Source organism: Bemisia tabaci, chromosome 9 (assembly GCF_918797505.1).
Source record: "Bemisia tabaci chromosome 9, PGI_BMITA_v3".
NCBI lineage: Eukaryota > Metazoa > Arthropoda > Insecta > Hemiptera > Aleyrodidae > Bemisia > Bemisia tabaci.
In genome coordinates, this window is record NC_092801.1 from 2535075 (window position 1) to 2559383 (window position 24309).

At 36.8% G+C, this 24309-nt stretch overlaps 1 protein-coding gene across 5 annotated transcripts in view; it reads left to right on the top strand.

Annotated features, from left to right (window-relative positions):
* The first annotated feature begins 777 nt into the window (after positions 1-777).
* Positions 778-24309, top strand: part of LOC109039420 (CCR4-NOT transcription complex subunit 10) — a 36896-nt gene continuing 13364 nt past the window's right edge. For 3 of the 5 annotated variants that reach the window (XR_011900590.1, XR_011900591.1, XM_072304782.1), the window contains exons 1-11: positions 1189-1716; positions 3282-3389; positions 5523-5703; positions 6953-7113; positions 8242-8342; positions 15611-15811; positions 16786-16938; positions 18171-18321; positions 19515-19715; positions 20979-21212; positions 22182-22440. Coding sequence is in view for 3 of the 5 variants with exons in the window: in XM_072304782.1 (XP_072160883.1) it covers positions 19708-19715; positions 20979-21212; positions 22182-22440 (501 nt within the window). In the remaining 2 variants the exon portion in view is untranslated. The other 2 variants (XM_072304784.1, XM_072304783.1) reach the window with 2 other exon arrangements.

Consider the following 24309-nt stretch of genomic DNA (forward strand, 5'->3'; position numbering starts at 1 on the left):
ATCGTGAGCCGAGCCGGCGCGATAACGGTGTCACTGCCGAGGGGGTGATTTCTTGAATTGATTTCGTGAAATTACTTTTTCGAAATTTTCGTATAATGAACCGATAGGAAATTTTACGGTCGTTATTATGGGTCCTATGACATTTTCCTCTAAGATTGAAAGTTTAAAAGTAAAATGAGGAGAAAGGTCGCTGATCATAAGAATTTTTGCCTGCGCCCTTTTTAAAACCCTTATTTTTGGTCACGAAAATTATTTTTTCGAAAATTTTGTGTAATGAACCGATAGGAAATTTTACGGCCGTTATTTCGGGTCCTATGACATTTTCCTCTAAGATTGAAAGTTTAAAAGTAAAATGAGGAGAAAGGTCGCTGATCATAAGAATTTTTGCCTGCGCCCTTTTTAAAACCCTTATTTTTGGTCACGAAAATTATTTTTTCGAAAATTTTGTGTAATGAACCGATAGGAAATTTTACGGCCGTTATTTCGGGTCCTATGACATTTTCCTCTAAGATTGAAAGTTTAAAAGTAAAATGAGGAGAAAGGTCGCTGATCATAAGAATTTTTGCCTGCGCCCTTTTTAAAACCCTTATTTTTGGTCACGAAAATTATTTTTTCGAAAATTTTGTGTAATGAACCGATAGGAAATTTTACGGCCGTTATTTCGGGTCCTATGACATTTTCCTCTAAGATTGAAAGTTTAAAAGTAAAATGAGGAGAAAGGTCGCTGATCGTAAGAATTCTAGCCGCGGCCTTCTCCACGTGAGCCGGTGCGAGAAGAACGGAGTCCAGTGGTTGAGGCGGATTTCTTGCCAAACTTCGTGAACGATCGACTATAGCTGTGTCCCCGTAAGAAGCTATGGTAAAGAATCGATAGTGCGATAATCGAACAATCGCATTCGATACGATATTCGATATTCGTCCAGCTGTTTGAAATTCAACATGGCGGCCCGGGCACGCATTTGCCCGCGCAACCACGAATTCACGACCGGTCCCCAGATCGTTCAATAAATTTTAATTTATTTAATTATTAGCCGTCAAAACTGTCATCTTCTTTGCTCATTTAGAAGTATTTCATCAATTCGAGACGAAGATTTAACCACAGGGCCAACGAAAATCAAGAAGAAGCCATGGGAAGTGTGGAGAAACCGATGTTCCGAGTGGATCCTTACAGGTATGAGTGTATGAGTCGTTTTTCTGGTGTTGCTTTCAATCGCCTCTCTTTCAACTAAATCGCGGAAGCTTACACTATGTACTGATTCCTCCATGAGAACGTAGTGAAGTTCCCATAACTTACGATGTTATAACAGAATTGTCATCAGACTCCTGTGACGGAACATATGTCTTTTTGTCTGTCGCTGGACTTGTCTTGGAGATTCTGCTGTGGACCAAGAGGCATCTCTTTATTTCCTCTTATCTTATCTAGTCAATCAATGAATGCAGACCGGTTCTTGAAACTCTGTTGGCACGCCAGAACAAGATAAGGAATGTGTGAGCTTTGCGCCTGAAAGACCTTGATCCCCTACGCCGGGCATGCTGATAAGAATTTCAACAATCGATTCCTGTGTGTGAGACTGAAGCTAACTTTTAAGAAGGAACCTCTGAGCACAGTGAAGAGTGTTTAGCAGGTTTTGTTTCCCAATCCCCTGCAAATAGCAAGAACTGTGAATACTGTTGCCACACCTATAATGATCATCCTGGTTCGGACTCCACTACCAGGTATCTCCCGCCTAAATTTTCTCCTCAAGAATTGTAACTTCCTCATTCCCTAAACGTCCTCTAACTCTCTCCTTCTTTCTCTTTCATGTCGTTTAATCTCTGAAAGAAAGAGTTAGTTTGGCTGCATGTAGTCATGCTGTGATAATGCGTCCAATTTCATCATTTTGAAAGCTCACCTAGATCATCTCTTCCCTGCGAATCGATAGCTTAGCCTCTGCTCCACCTGAGCATTTCTCTTTCTTTAATCAATGGGCCAGTTGTGCTGGTGACAGAATCATGTTTTGATGCTTGGTTCTAGTAGATCAGCTCTAAATAAATAGATCTGGCCCAACAGCAACTCTCTACTTGAATATTAACCGGGATATCTCGCCTTGACAAACTCGATTTATGACGTCATTCACTGCGGTAGTGCATAACATGATACGTCCTACCGTGGTAGATGATGTCATAAACCAAGTTTTTCAAGGCGAGATACCTCGGCTAATATTCAACGTAATACGGCTGTTTGACCAGATCTTATCATTTTTAGTTGGTCTGCATGAAATTGGTCTGCAAAAAAAAGTATCATAACACGATTCTAAGACCAGCACGACTGGCCCATTCTTCCACTTCTGTGTTATGTTTCCATTGTTTCAAGTCTAAATTTTTCACAATCACCTGTTTACTCTACTCTCTAGAGGTGTAGTCAGCTAAGTTGGCACTTGTTTACATTCCACTTGCAAGCAATAGACGATATTAGTGGTATCGTCATTATAGGGATTCTCCATTATATCGAATTGGATCCAAACAATAACATTGGTGTAACCTCTTTCAATGCTATTACTGCGAATAAATCGATATATTTTGCTTTTATGTGACTTGCCACTACTAGTATCTATTGCGATGCAATTGTCAAACAGCAATTAATAGGGGATTAACGGCAGCCTGATTGTGAGCTTAGTGAATCCTCGATGACTGTTGGACGACTACATTATAGTTGCTTGCTAACGATATGTATTCAAGTGCCAACTTAGCTGACGACACCTCTACCTCAAGTTACTTCTGATAGTTATACGCAAGTTTGTCCTATCTCTTGAAGGCATGAAGTTTTTTGACCAATTTTATATACTCTCCACCGTCAACCTTCTCTGGTATTGAATCGAGCAACACTCAAGAATATTTATTTTCGGTTTACAGTGTACTCTCCGTTTTTAATTGATCAGAGTGGGTATGTAGAGACCTATAACTAATTCAACAAGAACTGACAGCATTTTGCCATATACTTTGTATCTTTGTAAACTTTATTTGAGAGGAGTTAAACCCCTGTTTGAGGTAACAACTTCAGCAGTAATCTTACTGTATCACTCTCCGCACTGTACGACTGGCTAAACGATCTGCTATAGACTGTTTACATAAGTAAAAGTAGTCAGCAAGAAATCGATTAGTCTTTTAGTGAGTGGTGCTATTTTCGGAAGGTTGCTTTTGCAACAATTAAAAACCTGCTCATCATATTGCAGGTACTTGAAAACACAAAGCTCAAAGAATTTTGTTGCCCTCTTCCTAATGTAGATTCCTCCTTTTTACAGATTTAAAAACTTATCAAAATGGCGCCAGAGCCACTGGATATCTCTGAGCATGAGTTGCTCTTCAAAGCAACCAATTTATTCAAACTGGCCTCCATAGATTTGTCTCGGGTATGAGTTATAAATATTTTTCATCAAGTAAAATCATTTTGTTAATCAATGAGAACTGGAATAATGTTTTAGGACAAATAATTCATATGTTTTCTGTTCTTTTTTTCTTATATTTTAGTTCAAAACCCGTCAAAAATCTCTCCTGAATTGTTGTAGGGTGAAGAAATTAATTTCAAATTCAGAGTATTGCATTTTAAATTGACAAGTTCTATTGAACAACCACTTGCAGCTTAAACACAGTTTACAGCTTGTAATAATGACTAAGATTATGATGCATCATATAATAATGGAAAAATGTCCCTTAACTTTTTAGTCCATCGTTTTTTCACCAACATTCTGTAATCTACTTAGTACAACTTTAATATGAGAACATTGTGTTTTTATGGACAAAGAATTTAGTTAAAAGTGTGAAGAAAGTTATGTCGAAGCTGTACACCAAAGTGAGAAATCATGTATCTCCATCGCAGTGTTACAAAATTTCTGTCCCTTTCTTTTTTTTTTTTTTTTTTGAAGCGGAGCAAGCCAACTTTATGACTTGAAATTTGTTTAGAGTATTCTGCTAATGGACCACTAGACAAGACACGAATTCAAGCATTCTGATACATGTTTCTTAATTAGAATTTCACGTAGAACATGATTTGCGCAAAGCAAATCACTGAAACTAACTCCTGACGAAGATATTAACCTTTTTATTTCACATTGGTTACGCGGATTTTGAACTGCCCGCTCACAAGAAACTCAAAGCTCTACGTGAGTCAAATTGCGCACTACAACAGTTTCAGCAGGCCTCTCAATCGAGCACTGTTCATTTCCCACCATGTGTTGTTCAAATTAGAAGCAGTTTGCTATAGCTGAGCCAAAGCGTCAAAATTGTGGTTGCCAGATTTTCATATCGCAGAGACTGTCACGATAATACTCAACGCGCGATGTGAATCACGTAGAGCATTTAGTTTTATTGAGCGGGTGGTTTGAATTCACGCATCAGGAATCATTAAATATCTTCGTAAGGAGTTGATTTCGGTAATTTTTGTTGTGCGCATCGTATTTTACGTGAAATTTTGGTTAAAGAACATGTATCAGAATGCTTAAATTCGTACCTTGTCTAGTGGTCCATTGTAAGAGTGAAGAAAAATTAAGGAAACTTTCCAGAAGTTATGATGAGGAATTTTTGGAAGAAAACATATAGTATGTCAGGAAGTCTGCAACGTGCAAACAGAGGTACCTGCTTTTGCTCTTAGGTCATTGCCATAGTTCTTATACAACAACTTTTCACCACCATATTCCAACATATGAATTACATTTCATCATCAAAAGATATTAAATAGCCAAAATAAAAATATTCACCCTGATTTTCAAAATTAAATTTTCCATTTGACTGGTACATTTTTTTTTAAAAAAAAATCAAACCTCGGGAATGAATGCTCTTCAAAGGAATATTGGGATTTAATTTAAAATGAAGGAAATAATTTCAAAACTGATTTTGCACCAGTGGAAATTATAATCATATCTTCGTCAGTCCAACCATTTTTATTATTCAAATTTAAACTGGAGGTTGATAAGCTCTTAATGATAAGATTTACATTCTTCTTGTTGTCAAACTTCCTGATCATTATCCGACGGAGATTGAAAAAAAGTGCCCAGCTTTCATTCATGCAGAATTTATGTCAGTCTTGTTTTCCAGATTTTTGCTTAATAATGTTTGCCAAACTGAAGCAGGGAAATTTTACAAGGTATTAAGTTAAAATTCGGTGTCAGATTTCAGGAAAAAGCCTTCATGGTGACTTATTTTTTCTGGAACTCACCATCTCTTGAATTCGCAACTTGGCTGCACAGTTTTATATGTTAATTTTCAAAGACACTTCAGAAGAGTGGTCCAGTGTTCCATTTTCTATTAGGTACGTGGTTCCATAAGAATGTGGTTGGTGTGTTGGTGACTGAATATTTAAATTTATTGCAGTCTTCCACGATTTGATAAAAAAAAGCTCTACAGAATAAAGGAAAAGCTTGTCAAGGCACTTATGAGGTGCGCCTTAAAAGCCTGAAAGAGAAGCAAAATGTATTTAGGTATGACAAAGCTGAGAAAAAATGATATGTACTTACTTGTTTCGCTTACCTGTCAAATAAATTTTTCAGTGCTTGGAGGCATTATGAGGAATATTAGAAACCTCTACATTAACTCCTCAGCAGTCAAAGAAATTAATTTTGTTGAAGCTGCGATGGTGATTCAGAATTCATCGATTATCTTTGCCAAGAATGTTGACTCAATTTGGGCAAGAGCTATGAACATACGGCTTGCTTTATCTGCTAACATAATGTAAGTGATCAAAGTATTTTTTCAGGGTCATTACTCTTTCGTTAGGCGCTAGATGAAGATTCGCCATGCACATCCCACAAACCAAGTTAGGAAAAACATATTGTTAAAACATGGCAGTCTGAGGCGCTTTAAGGCCCTCTCTCATGCATAGATGTGGCCGCCGTCTGTCATGAATATGGTGCAATTGTAGTTCATATCTTCACCAACAGAAAGTATTTAAAGCCATATATGCATAGACAGCGGATGTCAAGCTTTTAAGCTTTTAAGTTTTGAGAAAATGGCGTTCAAAGTTTTCAAAGCTGTGCATTTTTGCATCTGTACAGCAAAGAGGGTTTGGTTAAGGAAATCATTTTAGACTAAAGAGCAAATCTTTTTCTAATTAATGAGCTCTAGGAATTTAAAGAGGCTGTCCCATTTTCCATAGAAAATGGCCGCAAGAGATTTTACATCCATTCTTTCAGGAATCATAACGGATCATCGGAGAGGCCTGAATCAAGTGACCTTTCCCATCTAGCCCTCCAAGGGGGAGGGGGTCAAAGGTCAAACGCACAGACTGCCATAACTTTTGAACGAAACAACGGATCAACTTGATCTAGGGCTCAAATGAAAGCTCTCAACAAGACCTTTCATTTAATATATATTAAAATCTGTATATGGTAATTTTCATTGTGAAAAAAATCATTGTTTGGTTTTTCAAGCCTAAAAAATTCAGTTTTTTGAGTTTTTCCATAACAGGGAACACAGGAATCATTACAAAATCTAATTTAAATGAAAGTCCTTGATTCAAGCTCTAAAAAGCTTTAGCTAGAGAAGTTACAGTCACCCAGAAAAGTCAGGAATTTAGGGAACTCCTGAAAAATATTGGAATATTGCGAAGAGCGCACCTGCTTAGCAACTTCAGGTAGTGCCACTCAAGAGAGTGGGAACAATTTCATAGTGTCCTTTCCTGTAAATTAACTGATCAAATTCTCTATTATTCCATCAGTCAAACTGTCTATTCATTGACCTGTTAGATTAACCAGTCAAATTGTTTGTTGATCAACCAATCAAATTCTCTGTCAATCAATAAGTTGGATCATCTGTTTCATTGACTAGAAGTCTCTCCATTGACTAGGCAAATCATTTGTCTATGGACCATTCAACTCCTCTTTTGATTAATCTGCTGAATCTTCTTTCGATCGATAAGTCAAATTTTCTATCAATGGAACTTCCAATCCGAATCAATTTGCCTTGTTTTTTTATTTTTCAGATAAAAATATTGATATGAAACTAGACAAGAAAGAGGATAAACTAGCAAAGCAATCAGATAAACTTGTCCCTCCCACCTCCTTGCGAATCAAAAGTGGTTAATAAATTGAGAGATATTTTCACACCTTAAGGAGAAGCAGTCTGGAAAACGGATGAATTCAGGTATGGACTATTGTTTTTCCTCCAATACCAACTCGCACTATTAATATTAAATGTGTATTCTATTTTAGAGCAGCCACTGTTAGTAAAAATATCAGGAAAAATTACAAAAATCGGTCATGAATCAGAAAATTCCAAGTGTGTCAAGCATTCTTCAACTATTTGCAGTTTAGCACATGGAAAAGTGAAACATTTTATTCCGTTCATTACATATGTTTGTTTTTATAACTAGGCAATTATCGACTTATTCACTTCAGGTAAAAAAATCAGGAAAATCCTAATTGTAATTTTAGTAGATACATTGTTTTCCGAAATGTTTTAAAGTCTCACAAAACGTTGATCTTCTGATAAATCCGCAGTAAATTGTCAAACTTAATCTAAGTACTTTTTATATTACACAGTTTTTTAACGAATCTCCAGGGTTTTCGGCATTCCCGAAAACCTGAAAAGTCTAAGACTTCGGCAAGTAGCGCATCAGCTCAGGAACTGCAGTCGGTATTAGTTTTAGAGAGCAGGGATAACTTTCAAGTGCCTTTTTCTATAATTTAAATCTAAGTGGAAATTTCATGCAAAATGTAACAGCAATCAGTGTAATTCAAATGAAAAAATCGAAGAGGTAGTTTTGTCCAATGATCAGGGAAAAGCGGGGAATCGAAAAATTCTGGAGTCAGGTAAATGAAGCAGTTGTGAGATCCCTTTCAATCCTCCAACCTACCTTACCAGGCCTGCCTTACTCTCTTCCAATCAAGATCCCTTTCCACAAAATCATTGAGCCTCTCGGCTCTTCGATTTGCAATCTACAATTTTGTGAGAGTTGATAAATGTTTTTATTTACACCTAATCTCTGTTAACAAATCTCCTGCTCTTCTCCAGCTCCTTCTATTTATTTATTTATTTTTTAAAAAAGTAATTTTCCCAGATTACTCTGTTCATTGAAAGACTTTCGCGATTTTAAAGAAAATCACATTCACAAGTTTTCACCTTTCAGCTCAGATTTTTTCCAAATAAGTATTATCTCAATTTATTGTTCAAGTCAGACACATTAAAATGTCCCTAAGCAATCCGTAATTGTTTGTTCTTAGGGTCCATTACCTAGTTCATTTTATCATACTCCACCTCTTTTTTCCCCAGATTATTTTGGCCCATCACGAAAAGCGGTTATCTACAAGAAGATTGTGAACCTGATGATCGGTGCGTGTTTCCTGAAAGAATCATTGAACAAAGTTTTACAGGTAGAAAATACGTTTGTATCCCTTGAACAGTCTAATCAACCATTATAAAAACAGTCTATCTCCTATTTCTTAAAAACTATTCCACGTACCTATTTTAATGTCAAATCTTGAAATCATGAACTCTTCGGGATTTGACCTTTGAGAACTTAAAAACTCTTTTGAGCAGATAAAAAAATGAAAATTAGTAAACTCCTTCAGAGTTGTAAAGAAATGTTTAGGTTAAAGAGTCAGATTGTTTTTTATACAGCTGATTTTACCGTCTAATTTTGATCTTGAACTATTGGCTTGAAATAAAATATTTTACGGTAGATGTTCAATCATCGAAGATGAGTAATTTGCCTCTCATTTAGTTTTCTCAAGAATTAAACGCTGTGCATTTTACTTTTTCTCAAAACTATTGTATCATAGGTTGGCTGCAATCATGTCCGTCTATAACAGCACGCTGTCATGTACAGTTCATTTTTGCAACTGCTGAACTCACAAGATTTCTCCAAAAAAAAAAAAAAAAAAAAAAAAAAAAAAAAAAAAAAAATGTATGATACATTGAACACAAGTGTAAAGAATGCATTGAGTGCCTCCACATTTAATATTCAGTATTATGCAGTTTTTTTAAAGCATTTTTTCCGCATTTTCACTCTGCTATTTATTATGAAGCCTTTATTAACAAAACCCTCTAATTTTACTATGATCAGGGGCCATTGATGTCATGCGGAAAAATGTTCATACCAACCTGATAAACATTCCCGTCTTAACAATACCTTCTCGACCATACCTGGTCACGCCCAGATTGAGGTTATGTCGTTAGTAAATCAATGAAACGCATGTTTATCAATGGCAGTGTAATGGGAAATTGTGAGTTTTGACGTTAATTTACTATAGTACGGCCAATTTTCATCATTTTTTTTGTGTGTTGTGACTCCCCAAGTTCCCCCTGAAGATATGAGCAGTTACAGTTGTGTTTAAACTCGTTACAAGGAAAATATTGAAGATTTGATCAGTACCCAATCTTGCGCTTCATGCAGATTGCTGCTACTAGGGTGGAAATAATTGATTTTCGTTCAAGTGGTGGAGTTTTCATCATAGGAAAGTGATTTTAAATCATCTTCTCTCATTATAGTTCTGTAATACAAAAATGCAGTCTGGAATTTCTGTCTCATATGCAACCATGAAGCCCATTCTGAGGTTTGTGCTCGCATTTTTCCTGTGGGATTTCATTACCTACCCAGTTCAAACCCACAGGAAGTTTTTCTGTATGATTGCTCTCTTTCCTAAGCAGATATGACACTCTTTTGCAGTCAGACAAGTTCACCTCTTAAATTATTATCTAGTAAATGATTTCCTTTCTCATCCAATAAGTATTTAAGTACCTTCTGCTCGCCAAATCAGCTCGCTGTTGCAGTGTGAAAGCCCAAATTTTTGCTTTGACAATCAGTTTTGAATCTAGTGGTCTCTTGTCAGTCCAATTGCTCAAAACTGTTCATCAAAGTTATTTTCATCGTAGTGTTTGGACCTCCGACATGAATGCCAAGGATTGGTAATATCTTACCTTAATTTATACTCTTTCAATGCTATTTTTCCCAGCACTATTGCTGTTTATCATGCACTTTAAAAAAGTTTAGATAAACTCTACTAATTCCCAACCAGACGTTTGAGCATGGTATTTTGGTACATATAAACATAAAATTTAAAATCGCTATCAAACCAATGTCACAGTATGAAGGGTCGCTGCTTGTATAAAAATCCTCTGAGAGTAATTTAAATTTTTCTATCAGAAAAGCCCTTTGAGTTGGTCCCATCCCGCAACCGTCATTTCCAATTTTGCAGAGGAGTTTTCGCAGGTACCTTTGGTGGGGGAGTGTCAATTGCTGCGTGGCTCTCATTGACTTGTAAGCACCGGGGAAAGTGTAAAAAATTGCAGCAGCCCACTTAAGCATTTCCGGTGAGTAGCGTACGTTGGTAGCTACAGCTAACTTTAACTGCTCAACCAGGAAATTAAGTTTTGCTGCCCTTTCAGTTTCACTATCGGCAACTCGCTCAGACCATACCACTGCATCAGATATTTTTTCTACAAAACAAATTACTTTCTCTTTTAGGGGCCTTACATCTCTCTGTGGTAACATTTGAATCAATGAATCAAATGACCAACGATCACATTTCAGATTCGGGCCAAGACAAGACTTGAACATTTCTCCTGGTAGCTCAGCAAAATTATTAAAAACTCTCACAGTCAATTCCTTAGAAATTTTTGCACAGATGATGAATGGCACTGTATCAAATTCATCATCTTCTGCTTTAATGAGAATAATATAACCAGGGTGTAATATTGACTTTAAAGATTCGTTCCTCTTTGAAAGACCCTCCTTTAATTTTTCAAAGCTAGGGATTATGTCTTTCTCCTCTTGTAGCTGGAAATTTCTTTTCAATTGAACTTGAGCCATGTCTTGCTCTCGCTCTGCAGGATCTTTTCTTCGTTTAGCAGGGACAGTTGGTCGGTATATGAGTTGGTTGGGAAAGATAGAGGGATAAGCATCGTCAGTCAATTTTGGTCTCTGTCTCTCAACTCGAATGATAGAGCCCTCTTTGCTCTTGAACTCATCATGCGTCACAACAAACTGAGGATGGAAGTGGATCATGCATACTGCAGAACTTTTGGTAGGCGTAAAGCTATCCCTACTGAGAGCACTCAACCATTTTGCATGACGCTCTGGCTCTTTGGCAGGATCAGGGAATTTAAAGGTTGAGACATCAGGACCAGAGGAGCTTGCATAATTAGATTTGCAGCCAGGCACACAGCAGCATCTACCCATTGCTCTAAATTGCACAATTGTCTAGTTCAGCAAAAGCAGCAGCAAAATAGAAACATCACAGAAGCTAACGCTTACTTAAGTACCATATAAAATCCAAGGCATTATAAAAAAGAAAATCCATGCCATAAAATTAGGTAATAAGGGATCAAAACTAGCACACACCTTAAAATCAATAAGATTAAGATTCTTACAATTCCAAGGAACGATCCAGTTCGCACGCTGAAGTGTAGAAGGCATCATCGTAGATAATGTGAAGTAAATTAAGGCTGTTTCATTGCACTCAAAGTGCAGTTGAGTGCGCTCAGAGTGCAGTGAAACTAAGAGGTCTGAAAGACTCAGACTTAATTTTACTTCATATTTGATTACTAGCAACCAGCCCGTGCTTCGCACGGTGATAAACCGTCATTAATGAAATTACACCATGTTATAACAATAACTTTTGTATTAATATATTTTACTATACCTATTATGCCCATATTTATATTTTTTAATATAATTATTCAGAAGCTACAAAATATTTTTACATGTGGGGGCTGTTGTTGTACCCATCAGCAAAAACAAAAAACATGTTTGCGAGTATCAATTTTGTAAATATGGTAGTAATTTATAGACCCAGCAGTCTTGAAATTAAAAAATAAATAACTGTTGTAAGAAGATGTATTTATTAATTTCAATAAATAAAAAAGGCAAATTTTGAGATGTTGCTCTACACTAAAAACATTAAATGAAAAATCATACAAAAGAATAAACTTAAAAAATATAAAATCATGAGTGTGACAGACATTTTGAGATCTTGCGCTAGACCTAAAAAAGTAGTCAAGTTATTTATTTTAATTGAATAGCAACTTGAATTGACAATAAATTTTGAAAGAAGATATAACATGCTCTGAAATTTTGGAAATTGGAATTGGAATTTTGAATTTATCATCATTTAATAACAATTTAAATTTATAATCTGGAAAAATTAAATTATTCCGGAAAATAATTTCGGACTTTTAATGTGAAGTACCAGTATTGTGATGCCTTGCATTTCAAAAAAGAGGAGGTGAACGGCCATTTTAACAGATGCTGTCATAATGGTCTTCTCAGACTTGCCGAGCCTGGAATCGAAGACTAACTTCGAGACCTCTTCTCCAAACCTATTTTCATGACCAACATTTTGAGGTACAACAGTTGTATGGCTTTTGCATCTCTGTCTGCTTCCGAAGCTCATATAATTTTGAACCAAATCTTCTGCTATTGAATACGAAAAATCATGGAGAATTTAAGTTTTATGTTAACCAGCTTCTCGAAAGAAAAATAAAATTTCTAAGGAAGTCTGCAACGTCGCAAAAGAAGAAACGTCGTCTCTCATTTTGCCCAAAAATATGTATGTATAAAATTGAAGGCATTATGACTGGCCTCTCTCAACTTATATTCGTATGTAACGATAAACAATGGGACGCGTTTGCTACGGCGCCTTGATACAACTATATAACCTCGACGGATGTCTGTATTGCTTTCAAAAAATTGAAGGCGTTTTGACCCCCTGCTCATACTACCTGTAGTTGATTCGATCGACAAACGCGTTGGTCGGCGGTGACGGGGACTTGATGCATTTTTTTAAACTTGATGGATGTCCGTATCGCACGACTGAAGTGCGAAACCACGTATCTCCGTTGCGGTGTTTCAAAATTTCCCGTTCCTAATTCATCCCTTCCATGAGAAACAATCCAAATTTACGACTATAAATTTTGAACCAAATCTTCTGCAATCGCATACGAAAAATCATGGAGAATTTAAGTTTTTTTGTTAACCAGCTTCTCGAAAGAAAAATAAAATTTCAAAGAAAGTCTGCAAAGTCGCAAATGGAGAAACGTCGTCTCTCATTTTGCCCAAAAATATGTATGTATAAAATTGATGGCATCATGACTGGCCTCTCTCAAATTATATTCGTCTGTAACGAAAAACAATGGGACGCGTTTGCTACGGCGCCTTGATACAACTATATAACCTCGACGGATGTCCGTATTGCGTTCAAAAAATTGAAGGCGTTTTGACCCCCTGCTCATACTACCTGTAGTTGATTCGATCGACAAACGCGTTGGTCGGCGGTGACGGGGACTTGATGCATTTTTTTAAACTTGATGGATGTCCGTATCGCACCGACTGTAGTGCGAAACCACGTATCTCCATTGCGGTGTTTCAAAATTTCCCGTTCCTAATTCATCCCTTCCATGAGAAACAATCCAAATTTACGACAATAAATTTTGAACCAAATCTTCTGCAATCGCATACGAAAAATCATGGAGAATTTAAGTTTTATGTTGATCAGCTTCTCGAAAGAAAAATAAAATTTCTAAGGACGTCTGCAACGTCGCAAAAGAAGAAACGTCGTCTCTCATTTTGCCCAAAAATATGTATGTATAAAATTGAAGGCATTATGACTGGCCTCTCTCAACTTATATTCGTATGTAACGATAAACAATGGGACGCGCTTGCTACGGCGCCTTGATACAACTATACAACCTCGACGGATGTCCGTATTGCGTTCAAAAAATTGAAGGCGTTTAGACCCCCTGCTCATACTACCTATGTAGTTGATTCGATCGACAAACGCGTTGGTCGGCGGTGACGGGGACTTGATGCATTTTTTTAAACTTGATGGATGTCCGTATCGCACGACTGAAGTGCGAAACCACGTATCTCCGTTGCGGTGTTTCAAAATTTCCGTTCTTAAATCATCTCTTCCATGAGAAACAATCCAAATTTACGACTTTAAATTTTGAACCAAATTTTCTGCTATCGAATACGAAAAATCATTGAGAATTTAAGTTTTATGATGACCAGCTTCTCGATGGAAAACTAAAATTTCAATAATTTTTCCATCACAATACTGGCACTTCACATTTAAAAGTCCGAAATTATTTTCCGGATAATCATTTTCGATAATATTATCAGTGCTCTGCCGAAATGAATTGAGGTCATTTCCTTGTTCACCCCTACGTCGTACATTATCTATCTCACTGAGATAGCCATCATGCCGCACTTTGCGTCGCGCGGATAAATTGCGAGAAACATTGCCACGCTTCGCCGGACGCCCACGTTTTCGACTCCGATCCATTCTCAATATTAAAACGAATACGCGCACTTTACTAAAAATTCGAGATTCTTCATACACGACAAATATTAACAAAATTCAAAAGACGACGCGCACTGTACGAAAAAATCGGAATTCTTCATAAACGACGAATATCCATGACGACGAACGCCTCGGGCAGCCGAGTCATCAGGTGACCGAGAACGAACAATTTCGTGAAATTACAGATTTCGTGATTTTGGCAACACTGCTCCGGTTCGGAATCTCCAAAATTAGACAGAAAAAACAGCTGATCGAGACGCAATAAAAGAAGGGAAACCACGACGACCAGACGACGACGATCGATCGCGCAACACCGCTCTAACACACGGGTCACCCTATTTTAGCGTGTTTTCAACCCTTAGAATCAAAATTTCGAAAATCGGACGACGAATTGCACCCCTTCAGCACGAACCGCACATGCGTACAAAGTTTCAAGGAAATCCGCCTTCGGGAAGTCGCTGAAACATTGGGTACAAAATTGGGGCCTCTCCTTTATAGTTTTAGATTAGGAGATCAAAGGCAAGCATTGATGGTCCCTCTGTTACGACAAAATAAGCCATCTTACCACAGCTGCAACTTCACAAGACACACACAGCAGTTTGTCCCTTGGTTTTGCACGAAATTATTTGAGAAACTTCTTAGGAAGCTTTAATGATCCACACAAAAATTAACACATTAGGTCGCGGGAGGAAACACGAAGCTTTTCCTGAAAAACACACTCAGTCAAACACATGGAGAAGAACCGTCCGATCACTTAGGGAATACGAGGAGAAATTGAACCGATAAAACTCATTAAAACGTTGAAAATCTCACCAAGAGTGAGGCTTATGGCACAGAATTGATTTCTGCCAGAAAAAAAACTGATTAAACTTGAATTCAACAAGAAAACTCGCGATTTTGCACTCTTAAACCCGTTAGCACTAACGTAAACACATTGCGGAAACCGATTTACTAACGACATAACCTCAATCTGGGCGTGACCAGGTATGGTCGAGAAGGTATTGGTCTTAATCTAATTATAAGTCACCCTGATTTTTGAAAAAACATCAGTGAAGGTTGCCGATTCTTTTCTACTGTGAACGGTAGAAATAATATGACAAAAATTGATTCATAAATTTTCATCACTTTAGCACAAGATTATTTGGTTATTGAGATAATAAAAAAAAATTAAATGGTATGTTGATCAATTTTTTTCCTGAAAAATCTATGTTGTGATGTAAAGTTCTCCTCTGTAAATTCCCAGCGTATTTCCAGATTCAACGCTCTAGGTTGCATCCCTTTTCATGTCCTCACAATGTCAGTGAAAATAAATTGAGGTAATTCTTGAACAACTTTTTCAGAGGCTGCCGGGCATCCTGTTAATAAGGAAATTTTCAATAATGACATGGATCACTCGATGATGGACGGACACAATCCTCTGTCCCCGCCTCCTCCAACACCACCACCAACCCCTCCGCCTATGGACCTCCCCATGAAGTTTTGCCTGAAAGTTTGAAAGATACTCAAGTAGAAACTGAGGAAGAACGCGAGTGTTAGCAGAAGTAAGTAAAAAGCTCTGTATGAACTTTCAGGCGTTGTCAAACTTCCTTTGATAAAACATGAATTTATTGAAAAAGCTGTATTTATTTTTCTTCCAATTTTTCGGACAATTATGTTTGCAAGTAAATCCAAAATATCTGAAACACCAAGGAAAAATATTTCTACCTACTAAATAATGTTTTTATCAGAGGATATTTGGCAGCATTTGAATGTTCTTAAGGCAATTTTCCATAGCACATCATAAGAAAATAGAATGGTTTGTCTTTTATGCGAGAAACTGAGAGAGAATATTTTTGAAAATTGTTAGGTATATTTTGTCTAAAATTTGAGGATTTTTGATGGCGAACCTGCTTTTTATTGTATTTATTTTGCTTTATTTTTCTCTGGTCATTTTTTTTTTTTTATCAATACCTAATGAAGCTTTTCTTTTCTCTTTTGATTTTTGTAATTTTCTTCATAAAAACTTTGTATAATATGCATGGTTTTCTTGATGAGATCAAGCATTTCTTGAAAATGATGATCAAAACACCCGGCTGTATCATAAGCGTAAAAATATTATTTTTATCTTACAGTGATGAGTTTGTTCAAAGGATGATTTCTTTCAAAAAGTTAGCAAGACTTGTCATGATCAATATTTTTTTCAGTAATGGATAAATCTTTCACTCGCTGATTTTATTGTAGACTTTTTTCCTCTTGAAAAACTACAACCATTTCAGGCTTGTACCCATTGTCAGGTTTTTAAACAAACGATGAAGATGAAAACGTAATCTCGAATTATTTTCATTTTTTGTTTTATAACATGAAAATGTGCCCAAGTTCAAAATGGCTGCAGTTACTTTTAAGGAAAAAATTCTTCAGTAAAATCGGAAAGAATTCATCCATCTCTAAATCAACAGTGCCGATAAATTTAAACAAAACTTGATTGTCTTTCCCTCAAATCATGATTTAACGAGTTCCTCATTTAATCTCTTTTCAGAAAAAAAAAAATCCAGAGCGAGAAAACACTGTGTCTCTAGATAAAGTTAGAGCTAAAGCGTGGGAACTCATCCTTTTGGACAAAGGCAATCCGAATTGGCCTTTGGTAAAACGAAGAGTATACAAGTTGGATACAAGTGATTTGTCTAATTCGGTTAGTACTACTTTTCTGAATTTCTTTTCCATTTTCCTCTATCTGACTTGTTTTGCGATAATTGTAATACCTACAGGACTGTGATGCACATGACTCGGGTGCCTTTTTTATAGCTTCTAAAGCAGTGGCATGGCGTACTTTGCGATGTATTGATTGATCTGCCATTTAAACCTATGGAAAAGAAGCGATAAACAGGGTGTTCGTAACGAACACCTTAATAATCGATTCTTTACAATAGCTTCAAATGGGGAAATACCCATAATCGATCTTTCACGCCATGCCACTGTTCTAAAGGCCATTTTCTAGGAGCAAAAAATAACCTCAAAATGAAAAACCTCCCGTTGAAAAATTGGGTTTGGTTCACCTCTGGATTGACTGTTATAATTTGGTGCAGGACCACAAGTTTTGTGTAAAATTATTTTTGTTTTCATAATTGTATATTTCTTTTTTAATGCCCTCAAAAACACTTGCAGTATTCGATAGATGGAGAAAGTTTCACAAATATCGATTGATCAAATAATCATGAGGTGGCAGGTCTTATGATTTATGAAACTCCACCAAATGAACTAATGCGCAATTACTTGAACATTCAAGCAACGAAAATGGCTGAAAAAAGTTTCTAAACAAAATTTATCAGCGTTTTTATTTAGCATTGGTCACAAAAAATTTCCCGTTCTCAAGAAAAACAAGAGTTTACTTGAATCAAATTGGGCTTTGTATACAAGTTTTTGCAGGCTCCTTAACTAAACAGCTTTCCTTCTTCGCTGTGCGTTGTTCAAAGTGTAAACAACATCCAACAGCCAAGCCTAAGCTCCGAGATTAAGGTTCGTGTGTGTTCATACCTCTGAGACTGTGAGAGTAATGTTTAGTGTGCAATTTATCTCAAATAGATCATGGTTTTGAAATCTTCAAAAAATCAGATTTTAATTTGCTGCAGTTCCATTCCAAGCAAATTCCAATGCTGCATGTTCTCTTGGTACTTACAGTGAACCAAATCGGCGATTTCTAACGAAATGTGCAGGTCCTTTGAAATGCAGTCGGGTTTCTTCGCGATGAAAAATTCTAATTAAGATGAAATAAAAATTGGTACGGATCGTAGATTCCTGTGTTACAAGGATATCCTCTGAATTAAGGTAAATTTTCCAAAAGTAAAGACGATTCATTAAAAGGTGAATTTTACCAATACCATTCGGAAGACTGATATGGTTTATTTTGTTCCCTTTTTTCGTCAGATCCTGAACCTGAAACCTCAGTGTCCAATGTACCCAGTGTCGGCTCACAGTATCTGTACTATGGTGCCTTCGGCACCGTCTTCGCCTTTCATCTCAAAGACGCCAACCTGCTGAGCGTCAACATTCATCTAGGCGGTGCGGTTAAGCTTTGGTGAGTAAAATTTGAACCATTACGACCCCCTTCTACGTCACGAAACAAGTCCTCAAAGTCCGCATACTTAAAGGATCTAGGCTCATTCCATATTCACAGGTGGTTGTGACCATCAGACACCTTAAAAATCCATTTCTGTCGGGTACTTTTCATCTACTTAAAACGAGTTCTACTCAAGTACTTTCAAATAAGCAGACCAATGAGAGAAATTCCTTCCAATACCTGCAATTGCACCTTGGAGAAAAATCCGCTCAAAGTGGGGAACGGGTGTTACTTGTATGAGCCATCCGTTTCGGAGTTTCGTTGATACTTGAAAAACTCTCCTCCGCTTGAAGTGATCAAGTTTTGCAAAACCTAAGCTTGACGCTGAACCCTATAAGATTTAAAACTACACGCTTGGTTTTTCTTAAACGACCTTAAAGTGTTTGTAGTTGGAAACGCACTTCCTAATATGAAATCGATCAGTATTATGTGCAGGTGAAATGCCTCGAGTGCAGTATAATTATTCAAAGATTCATCATATAAATACGTATTATCATTTTCGCTGAAGGGCGATCATCAGTGATATTTCTCACCACTTTCCTCCAGAGTAATCTCACGGATGATGGGGCATCAGCCGACACTATCACATGATGAATCTTCCAATAATTCTACGGCTCTCGAGCCATTTCATCCACGCATATTAGTGACTCTTAAGTTCCCCGAAAAAAATGTGTTTCCTAGTAATGGGTGTCGCACACTACATTCGACTGTTCCGACCAGCATACCGACTGTGAAACTGCCACACGAGCCAGATAGCACCGGATGTTCTCAGAATATTGGGACAATGTTCTGACATTTTGACCACCTTTCGAATATCCAGAGAATATTCTGAGAATATTCTGGATCAGCAGCTAAACTCTGAATATTCTCAGAATGTTCATCATCTTCCACTACGCATGTGTAAGATAATCCTCCAGCTGCATTTGCATCATGCAAGGTAACAACGGGTGACATATGTCCTGCAAACATGGTCAATAAGATAGAAAATGAACAAAAACCACTTGACAACAATGAATACAAATTTCCAATTGGAACTGATCTCCATTGCTCAGTCCTGTCAGCACTACAATGTTGGTAATTAGGTCCTTTTAATTGCTTATCAGTGGAAACTGTCAGGACTTATCTAATAATTCAATTATTTTTTCCTATAGCGGAGCCTCTGTCAGGGAGAGCTCTTCATACTTAAGGTTTCAACAAAACATTTCAAGTACCATACAATTTGGGCGTGAGTTTGCTGCATGCAGGCACCTATTCCAGCGTTCGACTACTCGACAGAAGCTGTGCAAGTTTGTCATATGAATCCTGTTCTATGGTTACGACTTGTTGAAGCCTGCATAATGGCATATGAATCGGTAAGTTTTATTTTCTATCACTGGCAACTTTTCTCTCCCTTTAAATCAACTTTTTTCATCCACTTTTTTAAAGTGAAGCTGTAAAATCAGTGATGGTTAAAATTACGTCTCTTAGAGCTGATCACAATATCGTTGGAAAGTATCAAGACTCGGAAAAGTTCATTGTATTTCCATAAAGAAAATAGCTTATCTTTTAAATGTGCAATCAACTATCCCATCATGACTTGAAGTACTTCATTGCATTACCAGCTGCTACGTTGCTCATCTCAAGTCCTATCACATTCAGAATTTATCATAACTTTCCATTTTCATGTGTACTACACTACAATCCAAGCACACAAACCAAATTTACCGCCTGGAAATATGGAAGATAGCCTTACTTTCTTAATCTAAAAAAAAGTATCATTCTTTTATGGATGTTGACTCGGCCTGTCTTCTAAAAGTTGTGTACTTACTACTCTAACCTTAAATGCACACCAACAAATTCTGCACCGAAAAAAAATTAAAGTTGATTTAACATTCTGGATGTAAAAAAAGTGTGCAAGAACTTATGCAGTGCTTAATTACCTGCCACAGCAGTTAGTTTTACATCTAGGCATTGCTAAAGTAACTGCTGTAGCGGGCAATTCAGCATTTATAAGTTCTCGCACACTTTTTTCACATCCACAATGTTAAATCAACTTCACTTTTTTTTTCGGTGTGCCGTTTTCAGAGGAGCACCATCCATATTCTTCTGCTATTCATTTTTGCAAGAACCATTTGTATGGTTCTTTTGATATTTAGGATAACAGGAAAGACTTTGACTTGGCTGTGAAACGAAATGAAATCGTTAGTTAAATAGTCCGGAGGTAATTTTTTACTTTTTTCCTGCTTAAATTATTGGTAGATCTCAATAATTTTATCACTACAGCATCAATATCACGCTATTTTAAATTTGAAATTTTCTTTATCAATCTTTTATGTTTAATTTTTAATCGAGTTCTCTTCAGTGATTCTGGCTAAAGTATCACTATAAAAACAATCCTTTGATGTGGCAGAAGCTCCTAGGATCTATAAGTGAACTTCCGTAGGAAAAATAGCAAGAACATTTACCTCTGGGAAAATAATCTTCTAACTTTGATGCTGTTAAGAAACACCACTACTCTTTGTACAGTTATTCAAAATGAAATATTGAAGTGTGATAGTCAATGCTGCTTGATAGTGTTCTGCATCATGTATAATTGCTCGTATGCACTAATAATCAACTTTTTGTTTGTTTTTTAGCTCAGAAGCACAATCTTATGCAATTCCAGTCGCTGGTTTAAGATTCGAATCCTTATGTTCAAAAAATGCGCAATTTCTAACGAGAAATGGGGGAGATGCACCTAACATAGGACATTTAAGATGCCATATTTTAGCTGCAAGTGTGTATGTTTGTCTATGTCTCGGAGATTCCATCCTCGCTCCAAATCGTGCCAACTCATTGCTCTGTCAGAACTCCCTGTCTGGCGCACACAAGTAAGACTAAGTTACTGAAATTTTAAGTTGCAATCCATTTGAAAAGAATTTACTACCAATGAATAGGTTAATTTTTCTCCTAGACAGGGTTGTTAGTAATTTGGCACAGCTGGAAAACGTAGAAGTGTTAGAGGATTTTTAATTTTGATAAAAATATCGGGAAAAATTGAAGGATTTAAAAAAAAAATAATAATTATTGATAGGCAAATTATTTTAGATTTTTCATTCAATTCAATCTTGTAAATAAGTAAATGGAAACTGAATTATTTGACATTTTATGCATTATTTACTTCTGGCTCAGGGGTCAGAAATATGTGACAATTTTCAAAGAACGATTAAAGAAATGTTCATTAACTCATGCAGGTAGTAACATCTGAAATTTTCAGTTATCTCTGAAATGAAGATTTTCTCGCTGCGTAATGCTGAAATAAAACATTTGAAATATGGACCTAACAGAAAGAAAAAATTACAAGAAATTGATATCAAGCTCTTTTTGCTGAATATTGCACTCAACATCTGCAATGTGGAAAACCCCTAAAATCATGGAATTGATGGCAAACGAGGAAAAGTTGAGGAATTTTGCCAAGAGCACATCGGCTCAACATCTTCAGCCTGTGCCATTGGAGAGAGCGCAAACAACTTTTGAAAGTCTTTTTTCTTCATTTGAATCACTAAAAGTGGAGATTCCATCCATAGTCCAACAAAAATAGGTAGAATTAAAAGGAAAGAAACATATGTGGAAGTTTTGTTATAAGTCAGGACTTTAGAAACTTTGGAATTAGGTAAATTGAAGGAACTTGGGAAACCTTGATTTGTAAAGAAGTCATTTTCATACCTTGCCTAGTGCTTAGTTTTCAAGCTAAATTTCAAAAGCCCTTCAGGATTGTAAAAGCTTACTTATATTTTCTCGATATTGATTTTGAAGTTCTATTTGAGTGAGTATTTATCTGTAAAATTGTTTGTTGCCAGGTTCCTCGGTCATTTGTATGCCGCTGAAGCACTGATAATCTTAGGCCAATCACCAGAAGCCATGGATTATTTAAAGTTAGATTACTTGAATGATTTAAGTTTACTCTCTCCTCCCCAAAAGTATGAAGTCCCACTGAAACCTCCGATATCCTGGTTCCATAATAACCTTACTTCGGCCAAAAATATTCTTCAATTCAATTTAGCTGTTGCTCTAGTAATTCAAGAGGAATCAGAAAAATCTGCAGAAGTGTTGAAATCGGTAAGTTATTTCTTTATGTCGGCTTGAATGAAAAAAATGATTGTGCCGTGGGCTGAGTAAGTCCCCCCTACAATCATTAATTGTAATTATTTCAATTCCTTGGAGTCAAGCACTTTCTAACTATAGCCTCAACTTTGAATTGATCGAAACCCAACCCTAAAAATCCAGTTTTGGCTTTCAGAACGCTTATTTGGAAGTGAAGTGGATGATCAGCTCAAAATATTTGAATTTCCCAGTAATATTCCCATAATTCCCTTAATTTCAAAAAGATCATACAAGTCATCACTTTTCTTCGCGATCATTCCAATCAGACACTTCGTTGTCTCCTGCACAAAGGAATGCATCTTAATTGTAGTGTCACAGTATTTCTTACTGGCATTTCGGGAGCAAGAGGATTGTTTGTAGAAGAACTGTCTCATGATTTTGCCTGAAATAGCCAGGGAGTTCTCTTACGTACATAAAAGTCCATTTCAGAGCGCTCCAACCATTGAGTTTTCTTACTTACATTAAAGTCGCTTTCACAGCGCACTCGGGCGCTCTATGACACCTAATCGCCACTCTTGTCTGTCGATCCAGAGGTCATCTGGTAAATGGCATCTTATAATTTCATCTTGAATGCCACCTATCCACGATTTTGCTGGACATCCCCTTCGTCTTCTCCCAGGAGGAACCCAATCCAATATCTTCTTAGGCAATCTGTCATCCAGTATTTGCCGAACATGACCGTACCAGACAAGCTGTTTGGTCAAATTTCATGCACGATGTTCTGCTTGGCGTTCATGATCTCACGCACTCTTTCGTTTCTTATGTGATCTCTCCTCTAGATTCCGGCTGATCTTCGCCAGAAATCCATCTCAGCTGCCTTAAGAATCTTTTTGGCACGATCTTTCATGGGCCACACTTCTCTTGAGTTTTCTTTACTTCTGTAAAAATGGACACCAAAATTTTCAGACAAAGTGTGATGGTTCATCCATGAAAAAGTAATTAAAATGCCCGTAAGGACACTGAAACAGTGCAGATGAGGTATGTTCCAGGGAATAACGATGTGGGAACATTATTCATAACTGTGAAAATCTTCACTAAATTTCTACTAGATTGCCTTAGATTCTAATGTCTTAGTGGTCAGGCAGAAATATGAGGGAACATAGTGGACCACTAAGAAACTAAAAACATTACTTCTGTATGATAGTATAGCTAACACATTTCTTTTATCAAAAATTGCTGTGAAAGAATGTTCAATAACTACACAAACTGCAAATGACTGTGCAAAAAAATAGTGAGGCATTGTTTAACCGTTTCTCAGTCTTACTGCTCTTCTGCTATTTTCTTAAAAGGAATAAAACAGCTGCAGAGATTCTAATATAGTGCAATTGAGATACGTTTCTTGGAACTTAATCATCGATGTGTGCTTTTGCTTTTGTGAAGCAGCTAAATGGTTTCATCGATGCGATAGAAAAATTAGTTCCTTTTTGCATAATGCAGTCCAGTGGTGTCAAAGATAAATTACCTCAGAATATTTGAAGCATACTTATCCATCCGCATTCAACACATGAATGGTACAGTGTCAATTCGAGGATAACCCATGTGTTTGTGTCCCCTGTATTAAATCCAAATTTTTGCACCCTAATCAGAAGGTAAATCAGTTCTGCAATCGGAAATTGTGCAAACATAACACTCCGTAAACACTCTGTGATTTGAAATCAGGATCACATGGCCTGCATTTTAAATTGGTGGAACCAGATGGTCCATACCTAATTCAAAGGGGTTTTAATGCCTTTAATTTTCATGTAAAAGGCCTATGATTTTGGATTGTTGAGCAATTGGCGTCCTAACATCAAATCATAGAGCTAATTTAAAAATCTATTTTGA